The sequence below is a fragment of the Rhineura floridana genome, chromosome 8 (genome assembly GCF_030035675.1).
Source record: "Rhineura floridana isolate rRhiFlo1 chromosome 8, rRhiFlo1.hap2, whole genome shotgun sequence".
In the NCBI taxonomy this organism is placed as follows: domain Eukaryota; kingdom Metazoa; phylum Chordata; class Lepidosauria; order Squamata; family Rhineuridae; genus Rhineura; species Rhineura floridana.
In genome coordinates, this window is record NC_084487.1 from 17,877,722 (window position 1) to 17,901,332 (window position 23,611).

Sequence of the window (23,611 nt, forward strand, 5' to 3'; positions counted from 1 at the left end):
CCCAGTAATTAAAAATAGTCACAGTGGTTGCAGAAATAATTTGTGAAGGATAGTACCAACAGACTATGTTATTCCCATCTTTCCTGAAAAGCTGAGAAATTTTTCTCATGCCAAGCTCCATGTTTTCCAGGTTAACATAGTCTAACCCAAACATAGTGCTGCGTCTACCCAAGAACGGCTCCAAATTTGGGGGAAAAAAATGGTTTTCATAGTGCTAATGCTACTTCTGCATCAGAATCGCCTGTATTTTGAGAAAATCCAAACTTGATTTCTGCAGGGTGACACCTTCTCCAATTCAGGAAATACTGTATTCACTCTTCATACATTAGTGGATGCAAATAAGTCCCACCACATTTTAAATAAAGAGTGCTGACTTGGATGGGCTGTATCCGTGAACCAGTTTATGATTCAGTTTCTCCATGTAATCCCATCAGGAGACTTGCATGCAGAAAATTGGAATCTATCGTGTCAAACAACCCATGACCATTTCGGAAATCTGTAGAATTCAGACGCACACTTAAAATCTGTGTTGAATTAAATTGCTCCAGAATTCCAGAGAAATTACACTCCTGCTCAAACTAATAGACTTTAATTTCAATAGTTGATCTTCCAGCAATTCAGTTATTGAATACAGTGAATGTCTTATGTGCAACTATTGCTCTGTCCATTGCCTTACAGGCTTTTAGCCTCTCCATATGCGCACATGAATTGGTTTCATTCTTGACCCAGGTTTTTGTATTTGTAGGTGTCGTCGAGTCCTGATAGCGCACCACTTTGATGAGGCATGGGACTCTGCCAACTGTAACAAAATGTGTGATAATTGCTGCCGAGAGGAAAGTGAGTGGGAAAAGCATAAAACTGTACGAAGATCACCTGTTAATGATTGTTGGAAGGTTTGAAGTAAACTAGACTGGCTCCATCCTAGCGCAGCTTACTCCCCAGTAAATGGCAAGGAAGGGTGCACTTGTGGACTTGTGTGCCAGCTGCCCTGAGGAAGCCAGTCGCTTGCTTGAGCATAAGCTGCCTGTGAATGGCTGGTACCTAGAGAGCATCAGGTGTGCTTTCCTCAGTCACTCTGGCTCCCTGTTGGCTTTCTCCAGGCTATGCCCACTTGGGTAGAACTTGGTGTACACTTAAACGTGCAGCTCTTTTTTCAGTACAGTTTATAAAACCTTGGTGGGGCGAATGAGCGAAAGCGTGCAGTGCTGAAGAGAGCCATATGCTTTGTGACGGCCACACTTTTTATATCCTTCAGCTTGACTTTCCCATTCATTGGGGATGCTTTGCTAATGGCAGTAGGTGCTTTTGCAGTTTGCATCCTCCAGCTGTGGTTCAAAGAAATCCAAAGATACAGGCTTTTCAGGAGCCACTTGCCTTCTGTGCCAAGCTAAACCACTGCTAGGCCTCTTTCAAACGGATGTGAAGAATAGGTCAGTGGACGGCTCTTCGACTTTGGGTCCCCGGATGTTGTTGGACTACACCTCCCATTGTCCTTTGGCCAGTGGCTAAGCTGGCTGGGGATGATTGGGGTTGTAGTCTGAGAACATCCAGGGGACCCAACGTTGAAGAACAGTGGCTCACCGGCATGAGCTTCTGCTGCAAGGAGACTTCCTCTTGGAACATTTGCATAGATGTTGCTTGACACCCAAATGCGACCAGCCCCCCCCCCTCTGGCACTCAGAGGTCTTCCAAGACCACATCCTCTCTCCCCAGGCCACACCCGTCGCTGACCCTGCTTCACACCCTCCTTGAATGTTTTTTGCCTGGCTGGACTGTGTCCTTGGAACTCTAATGATAACCTCTAGCCCAACCCACCACTGGTATGTGGCCCCCCAGAGGGTTGCCCAGATGGGAATGCGGCCCTCAGTCTTAAAAATGCTGGAATGTGTCCTGGAACTCGGATGCCTCTCTCTGGTCTGGATGGAGAACAGAAGGGCGCTTTTAGAAACTAGCATACTATATAAAAGTAAAATGTTCTGCCTGCTTTTGCCTCTGGTCCAGCCCACCATCAGCATGCGGCTCTCGGGTGGTTGACCAGGAGGGAAGGTGGCCCTTGGGCTGAAAAAGTTCCCCTTCCCTGGTCTAACTGATCACATTATTTGAAATCTAGAAAGAGTAGACTAGTGATGCTGTCATTCACGAGTGTGCAAGATGGGTTCATTCTCTGCTTACTACTTTGCTGAATTTCCTTCACCCTTGATCTCCCTTTTATGTCACACTAGATACAGCTTATGCAACTGGGAGAACTGATATGTGGAAATTCCTGTCTGGGGCAGAGGTTGAATCTGATGCCTGCTTTTATCGCTTGCAATTCCTGCAGCTAACCATTTATATTTTTGTGGTGTTCCCATCTCTCTTCCCCCCCCCCCGGTGGTGCTTAGCATTTGAGACGATGGATGTGACGGGGCACTGCAGGGATCTTGTCAAGATTTTAACACAAGTGGACCAAATGAAAGAGAAGTTTACTCCTCTGAAACTGATTGATGCCTGGCTAGGGAAGGGTTTGTCAAAACTGGGAGTAGATGTTGTTCCTTCCAAGCTTCCACGTGATGCTCTGGAGAGAATTGTTGCCCATTTGATACTACAGCAGTACCTGAAGTAAGTCTGGAAATTGACACCTATTTCTTCACCCACCTGCCTCCCTACCTTGTGTAACCGACAGGAATTTTCATTGCATAGGTGGCTAACCTATGGGCCTCTAAATCAGCCTTTCCCATTTTTGGGGTACCCAGATGTTGCTGCACTACATCAACCCCATTAGTGTGGCCAACGGTCAGCAATTATGGGAACTGTAGTCCCATAAGATTGGGAAAGGCTGCTGTAGATGTTGGACTCCCAACTCCCATCATTCCAAGGCAGCATAGCCACTGGTTGGGAATGATGGGAGTTGTAGTCAAACAACAACTGAAGGGCCACAGGTTACACACCCCTGCTTTATTAGCACAATGTTAAATCTTTGTGGGTATTCAAAGGAAAAGTCTTTATGGATCACTATGTTTAGCAATAGGTATCAGAACAACATGCAAGCTTTTTGTTTTCTCCTGTTTGTTGCCAAAGTCAAAGATCCCTGAAGACTTATCCTCATTTCTGTTGGATTTCAGTCAAGTCTGGTTCTTTTTTTACTTCTGCCTTTTCAACACAAGAACTTAATTTCTCCCAGGGAAGACTTCAGTTTTACAGCATTTGCAACAATATCCTATGTGAAGATAGGACCTAGAGCTGTTCTTCTGAAAAATAAGGCACATGTTATCACAGTGCCAAGGATACTAAGCAAAAACAGTATTGCTAATAAGGTAAGATGTTATATGTGTAACTTGTTCTATTTCTGTAAGGTCTCTTAAAAGGTTTTGCCTATTCCCATGTTCACTTTGCTTGCCAACACAAATCGTACAGAGACAAAGTTGATCACCCCTTACTCCTTTGTGGGCAATAAAGTGGGTTCTCGGCAGGGCCGGCTCCAGGCATCCCTTGGGCATCAGCGTGCCCTGGCCTCCCGGTGGGTGGGTGCGTGCGCACATACGCGTGCGCGCCCACCCACGGCCCCCCTACCTGTCTAGTATTCACCATTGCCCTTAATGAAGATGGTGGCCACGGTTTCCCTAAGGGGAATGAAGCCTCCGCCGCCATCTTTGTTGATGGCACACGTGCGTGCTACATGTGCACATCTCTGCCATCAACTAAGATGGCGGCAGTGGCTTCAGTACCTTAGGGAAGCTGCGACCGCCATCTTCATTAAGGGCAATGCTAAAAAGCTGGTTGACAGGTAAGTGGGGGGCGTGGGGGAGGCACAGATCACAGAAGGGGAGCAGAGGGCCCCTCAGGGGCTCCTGTAGCTCCGGGGCCCTCGGGCCAGTGCCCAACCTGGGCGCCCTTTAGAACCGGCCCTGGTTCTCGGTTCAGCAGCTTTCTCTCCAGAAGAATCAAAGTAGTCATTCCGAATTCTAAACAGGCAATTTAGCTTCTTTCTGTTTGTGCTGATTTTCCCAAGAGGGTTCCAAATACCAAATCTTCCAGGGATAACAATAGGTATTTTGCTGTGGATGGATTTTTACTTACAGCAGTGAAATTGGAGATTTTACATGGCCTGTGGGCTTTTTTTTTTTTAACTAGATCACTGTTGGGTATACATATGTGAGATAATCATTAGCTGCCAGGCCAAGTTCAAGCTGCTGGTTTTGGTGTATAAAGTGTTACGAAGGGACCTTGAACTTCCTCATGAGTGTAGCTCACTAGAAATCCAAGTCCCCAAAAGAGAGCAGCAGGATCTTTTTGCTGGAGTTAGCCGCATGTCACCCCCAGAGCATGTATAATTTTACCCTTAACCCAATAACACATACACTGAAAGTAAAATAAAGAGTGGTTTTATTAAGAGAAGGAACAAGGAAAAAAATATTGCAGTATACAGTTGCAGTTAACAATGAGCAGCTTTCTAACTATTATTCATTCATTCAACAACACTGGATAGACTAAAGCAAATAGACTAACCCTATAAACACTTTCACATTAAGCTCATCCATACAGGAAGAAAAAGAAAGAAAGAAAAAGGCCCAGATAGTTGCATATACCTTTCCTGGAGAGTTGCTGCAAGCCTAAGGCTGAGAGAGAGAGACTTTCGTATCTAGCCCAATGAGCAAAAGCTCCGCCCTTTGTAACCAGCACCAGATTTGAAAGTTCTCACCCAAATCCATAGCTCTGAAATTATCCCAAAGATGCTAGCGTGCGTTGATAAGAAAAGCAGTTGTTGCAGCCCCCCAGAAGAGGAACTAACTTCCCCTTCTCACTCCTCATGTTTTATACCTTTTCCTAACTAAACTGACCCCAAAGTAAACCCAGTGTAAGGAAGGTGGGAACCCATTCATTTCCTGATAAGTTCCCGGATGATAGGTGTGATCTCCCTGCTGTAGATCCTGATGATTCCCCAAGGTTAAGATTATCATAATCCTTGTGTAAAACAGTTTCTTTGTTTGACAGGAGTTTATCCTGTCTTCTCCAAAGGTTTAGAAATGCACAACACCTCCTAGTTTGAAAGGAGCTATTCTGTTTCCTCCTGATGGCCTAGATTATCATAAACATTTCCTTTGTTTGAAAGGAGCGCCTATTCTTACTGGGTGACAAATCCCAAATTTCCATGAGTCAGGAAGTCTATACCTTCAGGCATTGCAAGATATGTACTCAGAGGTCACAGAGGGGCTGTTTCCCAGGAATCTTTGCTGTTGTAGGCCTTTTCAAACTCTGGTTCACTGAGATGAATCAAAGATTAAAAATTCCAAATATTTGATTCCTCATAACAAAAGTGTTACACAGCTTGAACCAGGACCTGAAAGATCATCTTACTCCTTATATACCCAGTCGATCACTGCGCTCTGCAGGTGAGTGCATCTTGCAGACACCATCTCATCTGGAGATCTGTTCTGCACAACATATGAAGTGGACCTTTAGTGTTTTGGTACTGATCCTTTGGAATTCCCTCCCCTTAAAAATTAAACAGGCGCCATCTCTGTTATCTTTTTGGCGCCTAGTGAAGACCTTCCTCTTTCAACAAGCCTTTTCAGTAGAGACCTTATCCCAGTCTGCATCTGTGTTGCAGTTGCTTTTTAAGATTTTTTTAAAAAAAGATGTTTTTTAAGGTGTTTGTATTTTTAAAATATTCTTAAGATGTTTCGTTTTTGAGATGTTTTAAGATGTTTTTAGTGTTTTGTTCTTTGTTTGCCACCATGGGCTCCTCTGGGAGAAAGGGCAGGATAGAAGTTTTAATAATAAACTCATCATCATCATCTCTGTCCAGTGCAAGTAACTCAAGGAGTGCATTACATAAATGAGCAGTAATAGTAGCTACGAAATTATGTGGTATCTGTGCTCTGATGTTGCAGTACCATCCTTTCCAATCAGAGGTGATGGGAGTATTGGGAGTAGTAGTAGCAGGGTATAGATGGGAAACAGGCAGAGTTTGATCAGGGCTAGGATGCCTGAAGACAAGGATCAGGAACTTGTGGATAGTTCCTAGGGGCACAGACAACATGTTGCTGAGAACTTCTCAACCAAGCCCTTCAAGGTCCTTGAGTCTGTCTAGACTTCTCAAGGTCTACCCCAGTGGTGGGGAATCTTTGGTCTCTAGATGTTGTAGTTTATCAACTCTCATCATCCCTAGCCATTAGCCATACTTGCTGGGGCAGACAGGAATTGCAGTCCAGCAATTACAAAGGGCTGAAGTTTCCCCGCCCTTGTTTTCAGCAGGGGCCTCCATACTAAATGGTGGAAACATGGCCATTTCTGATGTATGTATCTGCTTCTCCCATCTGTTGGCAAGATCTGGTTCAAGCAGCTGTATTTCTTGGTCCCTCAAAGACTATTTATTTATTAAATTTATATCCCTTCCAGCAGGAGCCCAGGGCAGCAAACGAGAACACTAAAAGCACCTTAAAACATCCTAAAAATGAAAGACTTTAAAACATATTAAAACAAAACATCTTTAAAAATACTTGAAAAGCAGTTCCAGCACAGACACCGCAGACTGAGATAGTCTCTACTTAAAAGGCTTGTTGAAAAAGGAAGGTCTTCAGCAGGCGCTGAAAGGATAACAGAGATGGTGCCTGTCTAATATTTAAGGGGAAGGAATTCCAAAGTGTTGTTGCCACAACACTAAAGACCCACTTCCTATGTTATGTGGAATGGACCTCCTGATAAGATGGCATTTGCAAGAGGCCCTCACCTGCAGAATGTAGTGATTGACTGGCTATATAAGGAGTACAACAACCTTTCAGTTATCCTAGTACCAAGCTGCATAGGGCTTTGTAGACCAAAACCAGAACCTTGAACTTGGCCCAGTAGCTAATTGGCAGCCAATGCAATTCTTTCAGCAGAGTGGTAATATATTGACAGTGCCCTGTCCCAGTGAGCAATTGTGCTGCTGCATTTTGCACCAGCTGCAGCTTCCAGATTAACCTCAAGGGCAGCCCCACACACAGCACATTACAGTAATCTAGCCTGGAGGTTACCAGTGTGTGGACAACAGTGGTCAGGCTATCCCTGTCCAGAAACGGCCACAGCTGCCTTACCAGCTGGAGCTGGTAAAAGGCACTCCTAGCCACTGAAGTCACCTGGGCCTCCAGTCACAAAGATGAATCCAGGAGCACCCTCAGACTATGGACCTGCTCTTTCAGAGGGAGTACAACCCCATCCCAAACAGGCAGTTGACCAATTATCTCAACTCGGGAACCACCAACCCACAGTGCCTCCATCTTGCTTGGATTCAGAGTCAGTTTATTGGCCCTCATCCTGTCCACCACCGAGTCCAAGCACTGGTCCAGGGCTTGCACGGCCTCTCCCGATTCAGATGTTACAGAGAAATAGAGCTGGGTGTCATCAGTGTACTGCTGACTGCTCACCAGGGCTTCATATAGATGTTAAGCAGCATTGGGGAGAAGATGGTGCCCTGTGGCACCCCACAGCACAACTGCCAGGGGGCCAAAAAGCAATCACAGAGTGCTATTCTCTGAAAATGACCCTGGAGATAGGATCAGAACCACTGTAAAACAGTGCTGCTGATACCCATCTCACCAAGACGGCTCAGGAGGATGCCATGGTCAATGGTATCAAAAGCCACTGAGAGATCAAGTAAGCATAACAGGGTCGCATTCCCTGTGCCCTTCTCCCGATAAAGGTCATCCATCAGGTTTGAACCCAGATTGGAATGGGTCAAGTTAATCTAAGAGTACTTGCAATTGCTGCGCCACAGTCCTCTGGATCACCTTCCCTAAAGAGAGCTTTTGTGACCGGGCAGTAGTTGTCACAAACCAATGGGTTCAGGGTGGGTTTCTTCAGGAGCAGTTGGATCACTGCCTCTTTTGGGGTAACTGAGACCACTCCCTCCCACAAAGATGCATTGACCACACCCTGGATCCACTTCGTCATATCCCCTCGGCAAGCTTTAGTAAGATGGCAGCCAATGAAATGGCACGGGGTGGGGAAAGGCTGAATTCCATGGTGCCATATCGTACTGCAGGGGTGACTACCTTCCAGCCCAAGAGCCTGAACATGCCCCAAAACAAATGCTTCTGTTCCCCAAGGTCCCACCAATGTTGGGGGGGGGCGCTTGGGGGGGCAGAAGTAAAAATCTCTCTACCCAGCACACTAATGGGGATGCATGTCCAGGGCTGTGGAGTCAGTACGCCAAATCTTCAACTCCGACTCCTCTATTTTTCTACTGTCCAACTCCGACCCCACCCAAAATTGCTTCCAACTCCACAGCCCTGGAAAGGGCTGTAAATGCCTTTTTAAATTGGAAGCTCTCATAGGAGCATTTTTATCGCTGCCTGAGTATGCGCTGATCTTGGCATCACAGCATTTGTCTTCATCTGGGTCCTGTGTCATACACTGACACACAAAATGTTTTCCATCTTGAGTTATGGTGAAATGCTCAACTACAGCTGACTTCATGGGAAGCTTCTTTGACATTTTGAATTTATATTTTAAAAAATTTGTCAATCAAAATTTATTTTGAAGTCGGAGTCGGTACATTTCTACCGACTCCGACTCCACCCAAAATTGTTTCCGACTCCACAGCCCTGTGCATGTCACTCCTTCCCCAGTCATTCAGTTGATCATCTGATGAGAAGAGTGATGACCCCTCTCAACTGATCTGCACAGATAATCTGGTGGGGCAGTGTGCATCTTGTGTGAGTGCAGTGTGGCAACACCCACCACTTGTGTGCAGACCCTGAGGAAGGGTTAATGCAGCCTTTGGGCCAAAGAAAAAATAGTCATCCCTCCATTGCTGGAAGATGTAAGAAAATACTAAGATTTCAGGGACTGTCCAGTTTGGGCCAGAGAATGTGCGCTAACAAAAATTGTTCAATCAGCAGGTCAAATCTCCTCCATTATCCAGTCCAGGAAGCTCTGTAGGAAAGAAAATGGATGTTGTGCGTAAAAAACAGGTAAGCGAACATAAACGGCCACGTTCTGAAAACCGCATCCAAGCAAAAAAGATTAAAATTGAAGAAGAGGAAGATGAGCTGGTGTTAATGGACGATTAGGAAGATGGATTCCTAGACATCTTGTACTACTTATAATTTGTCAGTATAAAGGACGGTCCAAAGTGCAGTTTTTTTACTTCCCAACTCCATAATAAATTGGGGCTACAAGAAATGCCACAAAAACAAGAGCACTACAGGGAGAAGTGATTAAAGAAACAACAAGTCAACCACGTATGTAGGTAGTAGCTGAAAAGAGTCATTTTTGGCAGAGGACGCATTTTGGATTTTTCTTAATTTTCATATGTACGATATAGGATAATAGAACATGCGGTGAGGGATTGAAAATATGGTGAGACATAAGACACTTACATAACCTCTGCCTGGACAGTGCTGGTTGCCAGATGAAACTACATAGCCTCCATCTGAAAAGAACTGTGACTTTTTTACTTATTACCTACTTAAAATGCAATCTGCTCCAATGAAGATACCCAGAAGTACAGGCCAAAGCTTGACTTTTCCCCTCACCTTCCTTGGCATAAACTTTCTTGTAAAGACAACTTTATCTATGGTTTTATACTTGACACAGTTGTAAGATTTGGTTCTGTATTTTTAATGAATAAAATGTTACGTCAAAAAAAAATGCACATCAAGCATATTGTATTGTTAAATTCAAGCAGGGGCCAGTTTGTATGCTACACTAGCCCTGTAGAGGGTCTTCCGGAAATATGAAGACTATACTGTCCTGACCACTTAACAAGGCAATTTGACTTCTCTCTCTCAGACTTGTGCAGAAATGAATGAAAACATAAGGGCATTGTTTAATCTCAGCAACAGAGAGGTCTAAAGTAAAGGTAAAGGTGTCCCCACACTTATAGTGTGAGTCGTTTCCGACTCTTAGGGTGACGTCTTGTGACATTTACTAGGCAGACCGTATATATGGGGTGGGATTGCCAGTTCCCTCCCTGGCCTTTCTTTACCTCACAGCATAGGCCGGGTACTCATTTTACTGACCACGGATGGATGGAAGGCTGAGTGGACCTCGACCCCTTTTACTGGAGATTTGACTTCCTCCTTCCGTTGGAATCGAACTCTGGCTGTGAGCAGAGCTTCGGCTGCGTTACCGCCACTTACCACTCTGCGCCACAGAGGGTCATTTTGCAACCTTGGCTGGCAAAACTGGTTTCAGTGGAGGACCTTTTTTAAGGATGTCATGGAGGGATTCCATTGTGTAGACAGACTGATAGAAGTCTTCTAGCTCTAGCCTCTACTCCTTTCAAACAATGGAATTGGCACAGGACAGGTAATGGCAAATTTTGCCTCTAGTGCTGACCTGTGGTCAGGCTTATGGAATTGCACTGGCCTTCCCTATACCAGTCTTTGTTTTAGACTGCTTGCTGGGACTCAGCTTTCCATCTTATAATCAACCATATGATATCCTTAAATTATGTCATTCATAAATTATGTCATTGAATATCATGTTCTGAGTTGTAAGTCAGTATATAAATAGTAACTGCTGGTCATCACACATGATTTTTGAAAGGGCTGCTAAGAAACTATATATGGAGTACCCTGAGTACTCACAATTGTGATATAAATGCTAAATATTAAAATCTTGGGTGTGGGGCAGCATGCTGATGGGTGTGGGGCAGCATGGTGGCTAGATTGGGCTCTGCAGGTAGTTTCCACCCTATTGGATGATGACATTAGATATGAAATTGGTTAGGTACTCCTTAAAGCAGTGCTTTTTTCATATAACTTAGGGAATTCACTGCCATAAAGGGAGGGGGGAGAGAAGACTCACCTGTATGTGAGGTGTTTGCTTTACAAGGAGGTAAATTGATGGATAGTAGATCTAACAGCACCTGCATCATGATACTGAAATAGAACCGCTAGTTCAGAAGCAGGATACTGGTATCTGCCAAGGGCATGAATGGCTCTACCACGTCCTGTTTGTCAGTTCCAGTGGTGTATGATTGGCCACAGTTGGAAACAATGCTGGACTGAATGAACCTTGAGCTGCTTCCAGAGGCAGGTATGCTATAAGAACTAGAGGCAGCATAGAGGAAAGAGCCGACAGTGTGAGCAATTTCCAGCAAAGCAGAATATAAGCTTTAAGTGGCATTCCTAGAATCCTAGAATAGTGGAGTTGGAAGGGGCCTCTGGCCATCAAGTCCAACCCCCTGTTCGATTCAGGAATCCAACTTAAAGCATCCCTGACAGGTGCCTGTCCAGCTGCCTCCTGCATGCCTCCAGTGTTGGAGAGCCCACCACCTCCCTAGATCATTGGTTCCATTACCATACTGCTCTAACAGGAAGTTTTTCCTGATGTTCAGCTGAAATCTGGCTTGAGCCCATTATTCCTTGTCCTGCAGTCTGGGTTGATTGAGAAGAGATCCTGGCCCTTCTCTGTGTGGCAACCTTTCATGTACTTGAAGAGTGCTATCATATCTCCCCTCAGTCTTCTCACGGCAAAACATGCCCAGTTCTTTCACTCTCTGCATAGGGTTTTGTTTCCAGTCCCAATCATCTTTGTTGCTGTCCTCTGAACCTGTTCATTTGTCTGCCTCCTTCTTAAATTGCAGTATCCAGAACTGAATGCAGTACTCAAGATGAGACCTAACCACCAGGTCTTCTCCCATGCAAAGTTATTTAATAAACCCAGAACACCACACCCTGGACAATATGAGTCAAGTTATTAATTTTTTGAAAGATCTATCATTTACAGTTTAGCTTGTCATCCAGAGCTAGATGCTTCTGAAATTTTGTTAATTTAACTGACTAACCACCCTGTTCTCACACATGTACATTTCCTGGGCTGGTATCAAACAGGGCTGAAAACGCCACCTGTTATCTCCACACCTCTGACTGCAGTAGTCATCCACTTACCACTGTTGCCTGGGCTGGGATAAAACCCATCACAGTGTATGTGAAAAAGGGCCTGCATCAGTTCCAGCACAGACTCAGAAAAAACTTTTTTAAAAATCAAGTCATCTTAGGTAAACGAGTCACAGCCGCCGCCTGGGTGACCAAGGAGCTGGCGGTAAGGGGAGCAAGCCACAGCAGCCTCTGGCCGTGAAAATATAAGCCGCCGCCGCCACCGCCTGGGAGAAAAGGAAGCTGGCAGTAAGGGGTGGAAGTTTGCAAAAGGGAGCAGCAGCCGCGGCTCCCAGCAGGAGCAGATGAGACAAATAGGGAGCCGCGGCTCCCTGCCAAGGCTCATCTCACGAGAGAGATATGAGCCCAAAAAAGGGGGGAATGGCAGCTGCTGGAGTCCCCGTCAAAGGGACTGAGGAGGGGGAAGAAATATTAAAAACAAGTAAGAAAAAAAACCCAAACAAATGTCCCAGGTAAATAAAACAGTGGAAGAGGAAAGGGAACAAAAGGAAAGGGAAAACCAATCAGTTCCACGCACTCAATCACAAACTTAGCTATGTTACAGTTGATGAATCCAAACGCCTTGGACGAAGGCAAGAATGAAACTGGAGAGGGAGGGGCTTGATGCCCCAGGTCTTGACTACAATCCATTCTTGCCTTCGGACGCTAGGTGGAGCTATAACCCACATGATGTCAGGCTACCTGAGTAAAATTGAGCACTTTCAAATCTGTCTTAATAGGAAAGAGATAGCACATGCCATTGAATGAAGCATTTTAAAGTGCTTAACTTCAGCTGAACCGTGCCTATAGTTTTTAAACTACTACCATAACTGTGTTTTGTTTTACATCTCTTTATGTAAGCTGCTTTGAATGATGCAAGTAAAAAACAAATATTTTAAATCAAAGCTGCAAATCCCACTGAACCTGAGATTACATGACAATAGCTTATCAGTTAAGATGAAGCACTGTAAAGTTCAACTGAAGTCTGTGCTACTTAACACAGAATGCACCTTACCACAATTCAGTGTCCCACTTGACTATGCTTGCATGTTGACACACTGTATCCTGGCAGGGCCTGGAAGCACTCAAGCCATTTCTTTTAGGGCAATTGCACTCATCCATCCTTAGGTCTCTATTCTGCCTGGGGGAACCTTTGCTTTAAAAAAATATTTAAGAAGTCACAGACACTGATCTTTTTCTAAAGAAGTTCAGTCAAAGTAGTCCTCAATGTCAATCCTTGGATCCAAGAGATCTTCCCCATAGTGTGATAGATCCATCTGATTGAGAATCAAGTTTTCAAAGGTTTCTTCTAGATCTGTTTCCCCGAACAATACTGCTCCGAGCATTCGTCCATTCTGCATCACTACTTTGACATACTCCTGTCCTTTGGTGCACCTCAGCATCAGTTCATGGTCTGAGCCCAATCCTTGAGCATTGTATTTTCCCAGCAGCACCACCTAGTGAAATAAAAGCCATCCAGCTCATAAATGATAATTGTATGGAGATGCAGAAAAATAAACATGGTATGGCAGTGCTTGATGCTGGGTTACTGGCAACGGTGACTTAAATGGCGCATAGTGTATTTTCAATGGCAGCTTCATTGTTATTAATAAAGTGGAGCTTGCAATAAACTGTAGCATTGTAGAGCGTTCCTGTTCAGGGTTTCAGCCTCTTCCTTGCCCCCAGCATTCAGTATTTATCTGATTTCATACCCGTTCTTTCCCATAAGGTCCCAGGACAGGTTACAACATTCAAATACACAATCATAAAATCGGTTGTAACAATAATGCAAGAAAAGTGTAAATGCAGTCAGTTTCATATATAAAACAAGTAGAGAACTTTGAGACATATTTTATAATTGTTATTAGATATATTTTACAATTGTTCTCTTTTTTTGTTCTGCTTTTGATGAACTGTATATTGTTTGAGATTTATTGTTTGGTTTATGTTTTATAATGTGATGTATGGTTTTCTTCTATTTTTGTCTAGATATTTTTATAATTGTTATATGTTGTTTTTAAAGATATGTATATTGCTAGCAATTTATTGTTCAGTTATGTTTATTTAAAATGCGATATATTCGTTTTCTTTTACTATCAATTGTACCAAATGTAATGGTATATTGTTTTAATGTTGTAAACCGCCCAGAGAGCTTCAGCTATGGGGCGGTATAAAAGTGTAATAAATAAATAAATTACAGATTGCAATGAATTCTCTGATACGCAGGTGCTGCAAAAATAATGCAGAACAAGAGCCCTGTGCCTCAATCCAGTTACCCCAATACTGACTGACTTTGGATTTACCTTAAGAACAGACTATACATTTTTATAAAGCAGCCCCATGAGGTACAATTAGATTTCACCCACAAGAAGGAAATCAGAAGAAAATGAATTTAGTATATCCAGTCCCTTAAAGGTATCAAAAGAGAGTGGCAAGGCACCCTAAAATCAATTATGGCCTACCTATAATCTAGGCTATCTGCTATTGAAAATCAGATCAAATTAGTATGAAGATTTAGAATCTCGCCTGCAGTAAAAGATTGCAATTATTTTGGTCATGAAGAATTTGGGTTATAATATTTTGTGCAAACTATATGAAGACACCTTAAAGATCATTACTGGTAGAGACTATTCCACATTTTGAATTCCTAACCATGCCAAGTCCAGTGCTGAACCCATTCCTTGGGGTCATAATTATGGACTTGAAATTCCTTCAGATAAATTTATTTTATAGGGTCCTATATTGGCAGAAATCAGTCTCTGGACTAATCTTCCAGCCCAGTATTTAGCTCCAAAATAGTGTGTGCTCCATGCTAGAAAGACAGAAGAATGGAAGCTAGTTAGTGTGATGCTCATCAGGGCACACCTCTTAGACAGAAAACAGGTGCGCTAGCTTTCCATGGAATTAAAATACAATCCCTTGCAAGCAAAACAGCAGTTCACTTGTTCTATTCCAGTTGCTTATATGCAGTTCATTACCTTGTAATTGAAAAATTTTGTAACATGAGCAAAGAGTTCAAAGCTGAAGTCCATGTCCACAGGTTCCCCTAAAATGTCAGCAGCCATGCATTTTGCAGCATACCATCCCATCTGCCTAGCCTGGGTCCAGAGCCTCATCTGAAAAACAGGAAGCAGAGATAAATGCGCCAAGATTGCAAGTGGTAATTTCAGAATGGTCAGCATGTTTTCCTAGATCCCAGTCTCATGTGTTCAGCTTGTCAGAAGCTACTTGAAAAGTCCGGTCCTGGTAAAAGTTATGGGAAGCATAAACAATTACAAGTGGCACCCGCCATAAAATGTTGCAGTGTGGAGTGCTCCTGTTCAGGTTTCCAACCAACTAGGTCATGCCATCTTCCAGGATACTCCATTCTATTCCTCCTCCCTGTTTCCAGTTTTCTAGCCCCAAGTATCGCTGGAGGACAAATGAAGAGTGTAGACTGACAGGAAGCAGAGGGCTGGAAGAGGCGTTTTGGCAGGTGGCTGTAGCAGCTGCTACAGTCATTTGGAGACTTCTGACCAACTGGGATATATGATTTAGCGTGTAGAAACTGGGGCCAAGTCCTTTAATGTTTAGTCCGGCCTACTGCAGATTTGGCCAACAATGCCATCACACTGGTATGTAAGATACACACACATTCTCTTCTGCTTTATTGTTTAATTGAAGTGCCAGATGTGCAATGTATTTAGGACTGTGCAATCAAGAATAAAGCCTAGGCTAATCATCGGACACTGATGAGTCTAAATTACCATCAGGGATTCTCGTTACACCTGGACAGGAATCACCCGCAACATCTGCTTTACCTGTTGCCAAACAGGACTAGGCTCCCATGAGGTAGTGCAGATGTCCCCTGCCGCATAGACGTCTGGTAGTGAAGTGTGCATGTATTTGTCCACGTTTAGACCTCCATCTTGACCTAGAACAAACTAAACATTTCATAGGTAAATATAAATTTCTACAAAAATACCACTTTGCTAGCATTTTAAATAAATACTTCCCCCCCATGTATTACCAAGAAGCCACACGCAACTGCAGCTCATCCCAATTTACTTTTCCTCCTACCCCAGCCCTACTTCATAGTCTCCTTGAGTGCTTTTGTATGGTTGGAATGTGTCCCTGAACTCTGTTGTTGCCTGGATAGAGGAGTGCAAGTGTGTGGAGAAACAAATCTGTGCAAAGGTAAAATTTACATTTATTGGTCCTCCCACTTTTGCGTCTGGCCGCACCCACCACTGGCATGTGGCCCCTGGAAGGTTGCTTGGAAGAGAATGTGGCCCCTGGGCTGAGAGATGTTCCTCACCCCTGCTAGATAGATATCATATCCTAGGAAATGGGTGTTATTAAGAGAGACAAAAGGGAATGACAGCAAGCCAAGCTATAACATAAAGGCATTCTTTTCTGTTGTAACATTTCATTAATCTGATTTAAATAAAGCACCCATAAACTGAAATTGCTACATTGCACAATTCAGTCTTTCAAGGGAAATCCACCCCAAATTTCATATTTATAGTATTTTAAAGGGTTTTTCCTCTTCTTCTTTTTTTGTGTCCTTAAAAGCCATACATAGAAAAACAATTCAAAGTATTATTTTTTGGGGGAAAGAAACAACTTATCAATCATATTCAACGTTAATGCTTACATTATTACCGTCAAGGAATGGCTGAACATTTGGAACAACTCCGGTTGCGCTAACAATGAAGTCACAGCCATACATCTTCCCATTGGTCAATTCCACGTATACTGGCCAGAGTTCTGAAAGAACATAAATTCAGGTGTATGAATATGCATAGTGTAGCTTATGTTAAAATCAGCTATGAAATAAGCAAAGAAGAAGAAGTTTCTAAGTACTAAGATTGATATGTTCTTCCATCAGGACTGTCCTTATGGTCACATGACAGAAGAGTGTGTCACTGATAATAGTCTTAACTCAGTAGGGCTGGACCCAATATTGTCCTGTTTCAAAAGTATAGGGAATAATTCCTGAAATCCCCTTTGAGCGAATATTCACCTTTTATTTGATCCTGTTCACCATCATTTCCCATATCTGCTGCTGACTGGCAGCATTTTCTTCTAATTACAGTACCATTTGTTCCTGGATTGATCACATGCAGACCACCTATTCCCCCCCACAGAGCTACACTCCCCCACAGAGTGGCTTGATTGTTGAACCACTCTGGGAATTGTAGCTCTGTAAGGGGAATGGGGCTCCCCTAACAACTCTTAGCACCCTTCACAAACTACACTTCCCAGAATTCTTTGGGGGAAACCACTACTGTTTAAAGTGGTATAATACTGCTTTAAATGTATAGTGCGGATGGGGCCCCAAAGTACCCAAGTGTTTGTAAGCCATGCCTTCCTCTGTGAATAAGATCCTGTGAGGTCCTGCACTCTTCTCTATATGCTATTTTACCGTCATCCGTTTCTGCATTTCTCTTGTCCTGTTGAGCTCTGGGGAAAGCCAAAGACACCTTCTCCAACTGCCAGAATTCTTCCTGGAGATATATCTTCTTTATTTCACACAGGCTTTCAATATGAACTTTATGGGATAGCTAAAAGGCAATAAGTAATTATATTTAATAGTTTTCTTACCGAGTTATGTATGACGTTTGCAACTCAAGCCTTCAAACAAGCTTTAAAGAGTCACTTGTTTGGGGGCACATTTTCGTAAGGTCTTGATGTTGTCCATTGTCAATTTAGTTTGCTCTGAACTTTCAGTTGGTTTCTATGGTATGATCTGACCTACATGTTACTTTAAGCAGCTGCTTAAAGTTTTTAGTGTACTGGATTAAGTTTTTTAAATTGTCTGTGCTCCCCTCCTTTTTGGGATGCTTATTTTTAGTGGCCAATATCTAGCAATAGTTGCTCAGAGCAGAAATCAATGGTCTTAAGTATGAATAATGTTGGATTTTCCTCATTATGCATGGAAGCTGCCTCGTGAAGGCTATGCCCTAAAAGGCAGCCTATAAATCCCTAAATAAGTACTATGTAAGAGCTGTGCTGGATCAGGCCAGTGGCCCATCTGATCCAGCATCCTGTTCTCACTGTGGCCAACCACATGCCTATGGCAAGCCTGAAACCAGGACCTGAGCACAAGAGCACTCTCCCTTCACAGAGATGTAAAATTTCCAGAAATTTTGAAGCCATGGAAAAATCCATTTTTTCCTGCGTTTTTTCAGGAAAAAAAAGAATTTTTTGGAAAAATTGAAAACATGCAATATTAGCACTGCCTTTCAGCCACAGAGGAAGGCAATGGCCAACCCCCTCTGAATACCGCTTACCATGAAAATCCTATTCATAGTGTCGCCATAAGTCAGGATCGACTTGAAGGCAGCCCATTTCCATTTTCAGCACTTTTTACAGGTTGGAAATCACTTTGTTACCTCATGAACATCAAATGTAATTATGTACAAGTTGGTTTGGCATAAAATTATCACGTTTGGTATATTAAAAGTACATTTTAATCAAACAATTATTACAAATTGAATTTGCTTTTTAAATTTTTTCCTTTTTTTGTAACAAATGGATCTACAAGATCCTGAACTGTAAGTTTAAAGAAAATTATGTCTCCACAAGTCCTGCACAGTGTTAAGCAGATATAAAGCATCCACTCCCATAGAAAGCACTGAGGAAAAAAAAAAGGGGGGGGGAACCAAGATTCAATGAAACATTTTATTCGTCATGCTAAAATAAAACATTCCATAATCCATTTTCTTCATTTTTTTCAATTTTTTGGGAAAAAACAAAGGCTTCGGAAAAAAACATTTTTTTCCTGAATTTTTCCGGGTTTTTTCCAGGCCTTCACATCTCTATCTCTTCCTGCAGTTTCTAGCAACTGGTACTCAGAGGCATACTACCTCCAACAGCGGAGGTAGAACATGACCATTGTGGCTAACAGCTACTGATAGCCTCCTGGCTATTGATGTATTAGCAATACATTCCTTAATAGAAGTCACAGAGGATTTTCTTTCCCAGGCCCACTGAGAGCAGAAGTGTTGCCTTGTTGGATCATACCAAGATCCATCTAGTCCAGCATTCTGGAGTATTAATTATGTGCATGAGTCTTATGCACTTGCAGATTCCTATTCAAAAGGAAAGCCCTGAACACAAATGCTACATAGGCTAGCACGTGTACTAGAATCCTGAGGCCAGTTTTATAAAAGAAACACAACTTTGGAAGAAGAGAATTCAGAAAGGGGGGGGGAAGGGAACAGAGAGAGAAGGGAAGAGGTGTTTAATCCGTTCACCATCCACTGTTTCTCCACTCCAAATCTTACACACACACACACACACACACACACACACACACACTCTCTCTCCAAGATCTTTCCCCAACAAATGGTTCCAAGCACAGGATTGCTTCAGGACTCTGCAGCATGCATCTCATCACTTTGCCGGCTCTCATTATTATGATTGTTTATTAGATTTATTAGTCACTTGTTACCCGAAGGTCTCCAAACAACTTGCAACACATTCACTTTAGAAACCTTATCTGCCAGAAAGGCAGTAACAGTGATTGAGCAGTTTGCCCACCATTAAACTTAAATCTTCTTGGCTTCCATGGAACCCTGGGGTTATCAGCTCGAAAACAACTGATTCAGAAGGAGAGGGGGCAGAAGGCAATAGACTGACAAAGGATATGGACTCTGGTTATTTTAACAGTACCAACAAAAAGATTTCCCTCCCATAAAAGTTTGGCTGTTGGAATCTCTCTAACTCAGCAGATTTGTACTTGTTCACGTAGGTCATTTCAGGTGACACAATGGTGTAAGAGGGAGCTCACTGGCCACCCCCCACACACTTTCCAGAAGTCTGAAAAGGGAAGCCTGCTCTACACATAAAGGCTGCCCCCATGATTTAGAGTCCTGGGCAATCACCATTCTAAGGCTGCTTTCACACATGGAGCTAATAGCGCTAGTTTAACGGATTAAAAATCTAGCGCTTCGTTCTGGATTTCAAAAATCCCTTTCACACTGCAGTACCAATTTAGCGGCATTTCGCACAATGATCTTTCACACAGCGCTCTCACCTAAGGCGGCCATTAGAAGACTGCTTCTTTTCCAGCCTTTTCTATTCAAAAGCTCTGCTTGTTCCTTCTGCGTGGGGGGAGTTGAAAGAGGCGTGATCGCGATCAGCTGAGAGGCGCGGTAGCGCAGCAGCAGAGGCTCTGGTTGAGCACAAGCAGCAGCAGCACAGGCTGCTCTCAGGAGCAGGCTGGGATCAGCTGGGAGGCGCGGTGGTGGCAGCGCAGCAGCGTGTGAAGGCTGCATGCTGGGACAGCTGTTGGTAAGGGCGGGAATGCACTGCATGCTGGGATGGCTGTCACGTGAGCAGCGGCAGCTAGCGCAAAACTCCCACAATCTTCCAGGTTCCCAGCCTGCTATCGGAATTTTTCTGGTATCATTTACTGCGGAAATTAGCGCTAAACTTCCACTACATTCCACCAGAATTCCGGAGCTACCCATTATGTCGTGTGAAAGCTCAAATTTTATGCGCAATTTAACAGGAAATAAATAGTCAGAATAACAGAATAAAGTGCAGTGTGAAAGCACCCTAAATCAAGGAGGGAGCCTATGTGCATAGAGCAGGCTCCCGTCTTCAGACATTCCTAGCCAAGAGACAGAGGGAGGGACCAGCGAGGATGAGATAGCAGAGATTATGTCTCACTGCCCCCCTCACATGATTGTTAGTAGCGTGTGTTAGCAGAACAGCAAAACAGCAGTGATAGCTGAGCTGTGTATGAATTTTGGTTTGAAGGAGCACAACTTTCACCAGCTGTAATCACACTGAGACTCTGGGTTTAGAAAAATAAGAAAGCTTACATTTATCCTAGGAAATACACAGCGGATTAGAAAGACCCTAGTAGAACTAACTAAAGACCCTGGGAGAACGAACAAACTAAGTAAAGTTGGAGATGCAAAGAGCCATGCTTGCTCTTTGCTTCTCTACAGGAGAGAGAGACAAAGGAAAGATGCTTGCTCTTTCAAGGTGAGACAAAGAAGGGGAAGAGCAGGAAATGAGGTCAACAACCCTAAGAGTATCAGTCTAGTGTCTGAAGAAAGGTCAGCACAGGTAATGTCAGAAAGACAGTCTAGGAAGTTTGGAGGTTCCTCTCTCTATCTACTCTTTCCTTATGCAAGCCCACTATCGAGCTGAGATGAATCCCAACCCTTCCAAAAGCGTGAGGGTGAATGTCTAAAGGAGGCTTAGGATAAACAGACATACCTCTTTTGCTCCCTTAAGATGCAAGCCTTCGTGCCAGTCGGGGCCTAAGGCACTGCCTATTTCCCCAGGGCTTGCTGAAGCTCCCTCTTCCTTCCCACTTTCTGCAGGACAAAAAAAAAAAAGATAAGAGGTCAAAGCATGTGCTATAAAGCAGTTATGGGCAACATCTATATTCTCCAGGTCAATGCTGGGACAATCTGACTTTTCACAGATGTGCAGGGCCCACAGAGTTAGGAGCACCTCACAGCGACAGGTCTGGAGCACATGGATATGACATCAGCTGGGGGTCTAATGCACTTCCTCACTGTCCCATTGAGCAAGCAGGTGTGCATTCTGGAAAGCCAGAGGCTTAATATAAGAAATTCACATGGAGCCTTGCTGTTTCCTGTCAAATGAAACTTAAGGGTTTGAGGTCATCTTCTTTTTAAGCACACCTTGGATGTGGGAAGTTGTTGCTTTGGAGGCTATCCAGCAGAGGGCCCAGCCCAGAAATATCCAACAGGTAGGCAGTGACATCAGGTGATTGAAAATTCAAGCTGCAGCTTCAAAGGGAGAAGAAGGATGTGGATGAGGCCTACATGAACAAGATTGAGCTGGAGTCCCGTCTGGAATGCCTGACTGACGAGATCAACTTCCTGAGGCAGCTGTATGATGAGGAGCTGTGTGTAATGCAGTCTCAGATCAATGACACTTCTGTGGTCTTGTCCATGGATAACAACCGCAGCCTGGACTTGGATGGCATCATTGCCGAGGTCAAAGCACAGTATGAAGACATTGCTGCCAAGAGCCGGGCTGAAGCAGAGAGTATGTACCAGATCAAGGTGAGCCACCACCCCCTGCACACATGCACCTGGTTTACTACTGGGTGATGAGGGCTGGGCTGGGTTGGTGAGAGTCGCCACTCATTCTTCGTTTTACATTTAAATAGTACATTTTAATGTGTACTATTAATATTTATTGATGTATTTTGCTGCTATTTTGATTATTTTTGTTTGATTCCATTGTATTATTGTATTTATATATTCTCTGATTGTTTTATTATTATGTACACCGCCCAGAGAGCCCTTGGGCTTAGGGCGGTATATAAATTAAATAAATAAAATAAATAAAAATCAGAAGCACCCCCCAAGCACCTGATTCTTTGTTTGCAGCCAGCGCATTTTATTTATTTATTAGATTTATATCCCATCCTTTCTACCAGTAGGAGCCCAGGGTGGCAATTTTGAATTTGGCACCTTTCCTCTCACCATCCAAGGTGACAGGAAAAAAAAGGTATCAAGTTAAAAAGTACTGAATTTTAGCTGCAAAGGAAAAGTACACTCCCAATTCTTCCTCTGCAGCCGCAGCTTGAATTTTCCTGAGACTGATGCCGTTTGACCTCAGGCAGGGGAAAGGTGGGTGTGGTTCACGCAAAACAGCCAACCTCCAAGGTAGCTCAGTGACAACATCTGCCCTTGCATGCCTAATGTCTCAGGTTCAATCTCCAGGTAGGCCTGGATGACCCTAGCCTGAAACCCTGCAAGGCTACTGCCAGTCAGCATGTAGATAATACTGAACTAGATAGACCGATGGTCTGACTCAGTAATAAGACAGTTTCCTGTTCCCTAAATAGGCCCACGGTCCAGGGATTCCCCACCACCACTACACAGAATTCAGCCCCTACTGACTATTCATTTTTATTTATGTATTAAGATGTTTATATTGCCCTTCATAATATTTACCCCAGGATGGTTCACAATGACTCCATTCTTGCATACACGATGAGTGTACAGGGTAAGGCTGGTCATTAAAACAAAATCGTATTTTTTGTGCTTATAATGCACTCTGAATGTTCAAAGCACTTTGCAGACAGTCTCTTAGTTGCCATGCAATATTTCTAAAAGGTACAGCAATACCAACATGTCCATATTAACAATGGGGTGCGAGGGCAGGGGCTCAGGCTGAGAAACCAACTGGAGAGGCTCAAAGATCTGGACAACATCCACTGTCTATTTCTTAGGATTTCAACCCCACTTCCCACTCTGTTCTTGAAGCAGCTCTTTGTTGTCCACAAACTCAGCCAAGATGCTACCTTGTCTCTTGCAGTTTGTTTATTTATTTATTAAATTGACATCTAGCCTTTCCTCCCCGAAGGAGCCCAGAGTGGCCCAGTTCACGTACGTCTGACGTGTGTGGGTCAAGCAGATGTGATGGTTTTCACACAATGAAACCAACGTAAAAGCAAGAACCGCTTAGGGACACCCTACAGTATTGGGTACTCCACCTGCTGTCGTGTATTTTGTTCTTTTACAAGCAACTGGGGGCTCCTGTTTCTCAGCACTCAGCTTCGGGATCAAGAATTCAGCTGCTCCTGCATCAAAGAAGGTATTCCCAATCGCTTTGTCCTTGATGGCCCAGATCACTTCACAACCTTCAATTTCGTATCTGAAAAGAGAAGTTTGTTAACGCTATTTTGTTTCTGGTGTGTTACTGTAAAAATATTTATTTTTGAAAGAAAAAACAAACAAACAAGCTGACTCACGCATTGCTCCTCCATTCTTCCTGCT

At 43.6% G+C, this 23,611-nt stretch overlaps 2 protein-coding genes across 5 annotated transcripts in view; one reads left to right on the forward strand and one right to left on the reverse strand.

The window, feature by feature from the left end:
- The window catches only part of RECQL (RecQ like helicase), a 33,127-nt gene extending 23,499 nt beyond the window's left edge, over positions 1 to 9,628 (forward strand). Inside the window, exons 12-15 of one of the 2 annotated variants that reach the window (XM_061638425.1) lie at positions 746 to 837; positions 2,382 to 2,598; positions 3,161 to 3,293; positions 8,859 to 9,628. In XM_061638425.1, the coding sequence (XP_061494409.1) occupies positions 746 to 837; positions 2,382 to 2,598; positions 3,161 to 3,293; positions 8,859 to 9,032 (616 nt within the window). In that variant the 3' untranslated portion in view covers positions 9,033 to 9,628. The remainder of the gene's footprint in view (positions 1 to 745; positions 838 to 2,381; positions 2,599 to 3,160; positions 3,294 to 8,858) is intronic. The other variant, XM_061638426.1, reaches the window with a different exon arrangement.
- A 2,022-nt stretch (positions 9,629 to 11,650) lies between these two features.
- PYROXD1 (pyridine nucleotide-disulphide oxidoreductase domain 1) overlaps positions 11,651 to 23,611 on the reverse strand; it is a 29,896-nt gene continuing 17,935 nt past the window's right edge. For all 3 annotated transcript variants that reach the window (XM_061638428.1, XM_061638429.1, XM_061638427.1), the window contains 7 exons: positions 23,329 to 23,489; positions 21,066 to 21,166; positions 17,254 to 17,392; positions 16,483 to 16,595; positions 15,647 to 15,769; positions 14,825 to 14,962; positions 11,651 to 13,303 (listed from right to left, as the gene is read on the reverse strand). In XM_061638428.1, coding sequence (XP_061494412.1) covers positions 13,055 to 13,303; positions 14,825 to 14,962; positions 15,647 to 15,769; positions 16,483 to 16,595; positions 17,254 to 17,392; positions 21,066 to 21,166; positions 23,329 to 23,489 — 1,024 coding nt within the window. In that variant the 3' untranslated portion in view covers positions 11,651 to 13,054. The remainder of the gene's footprint in view (positions 13,304 to 14,824; positions 14,963 to 15,646; positions 15,770 to 16,482; positions 16,596 to 17,253; positions 17,393 to 21,065; positions 21,167 to 23,328; positions 23,490 to 23,611) is intronic.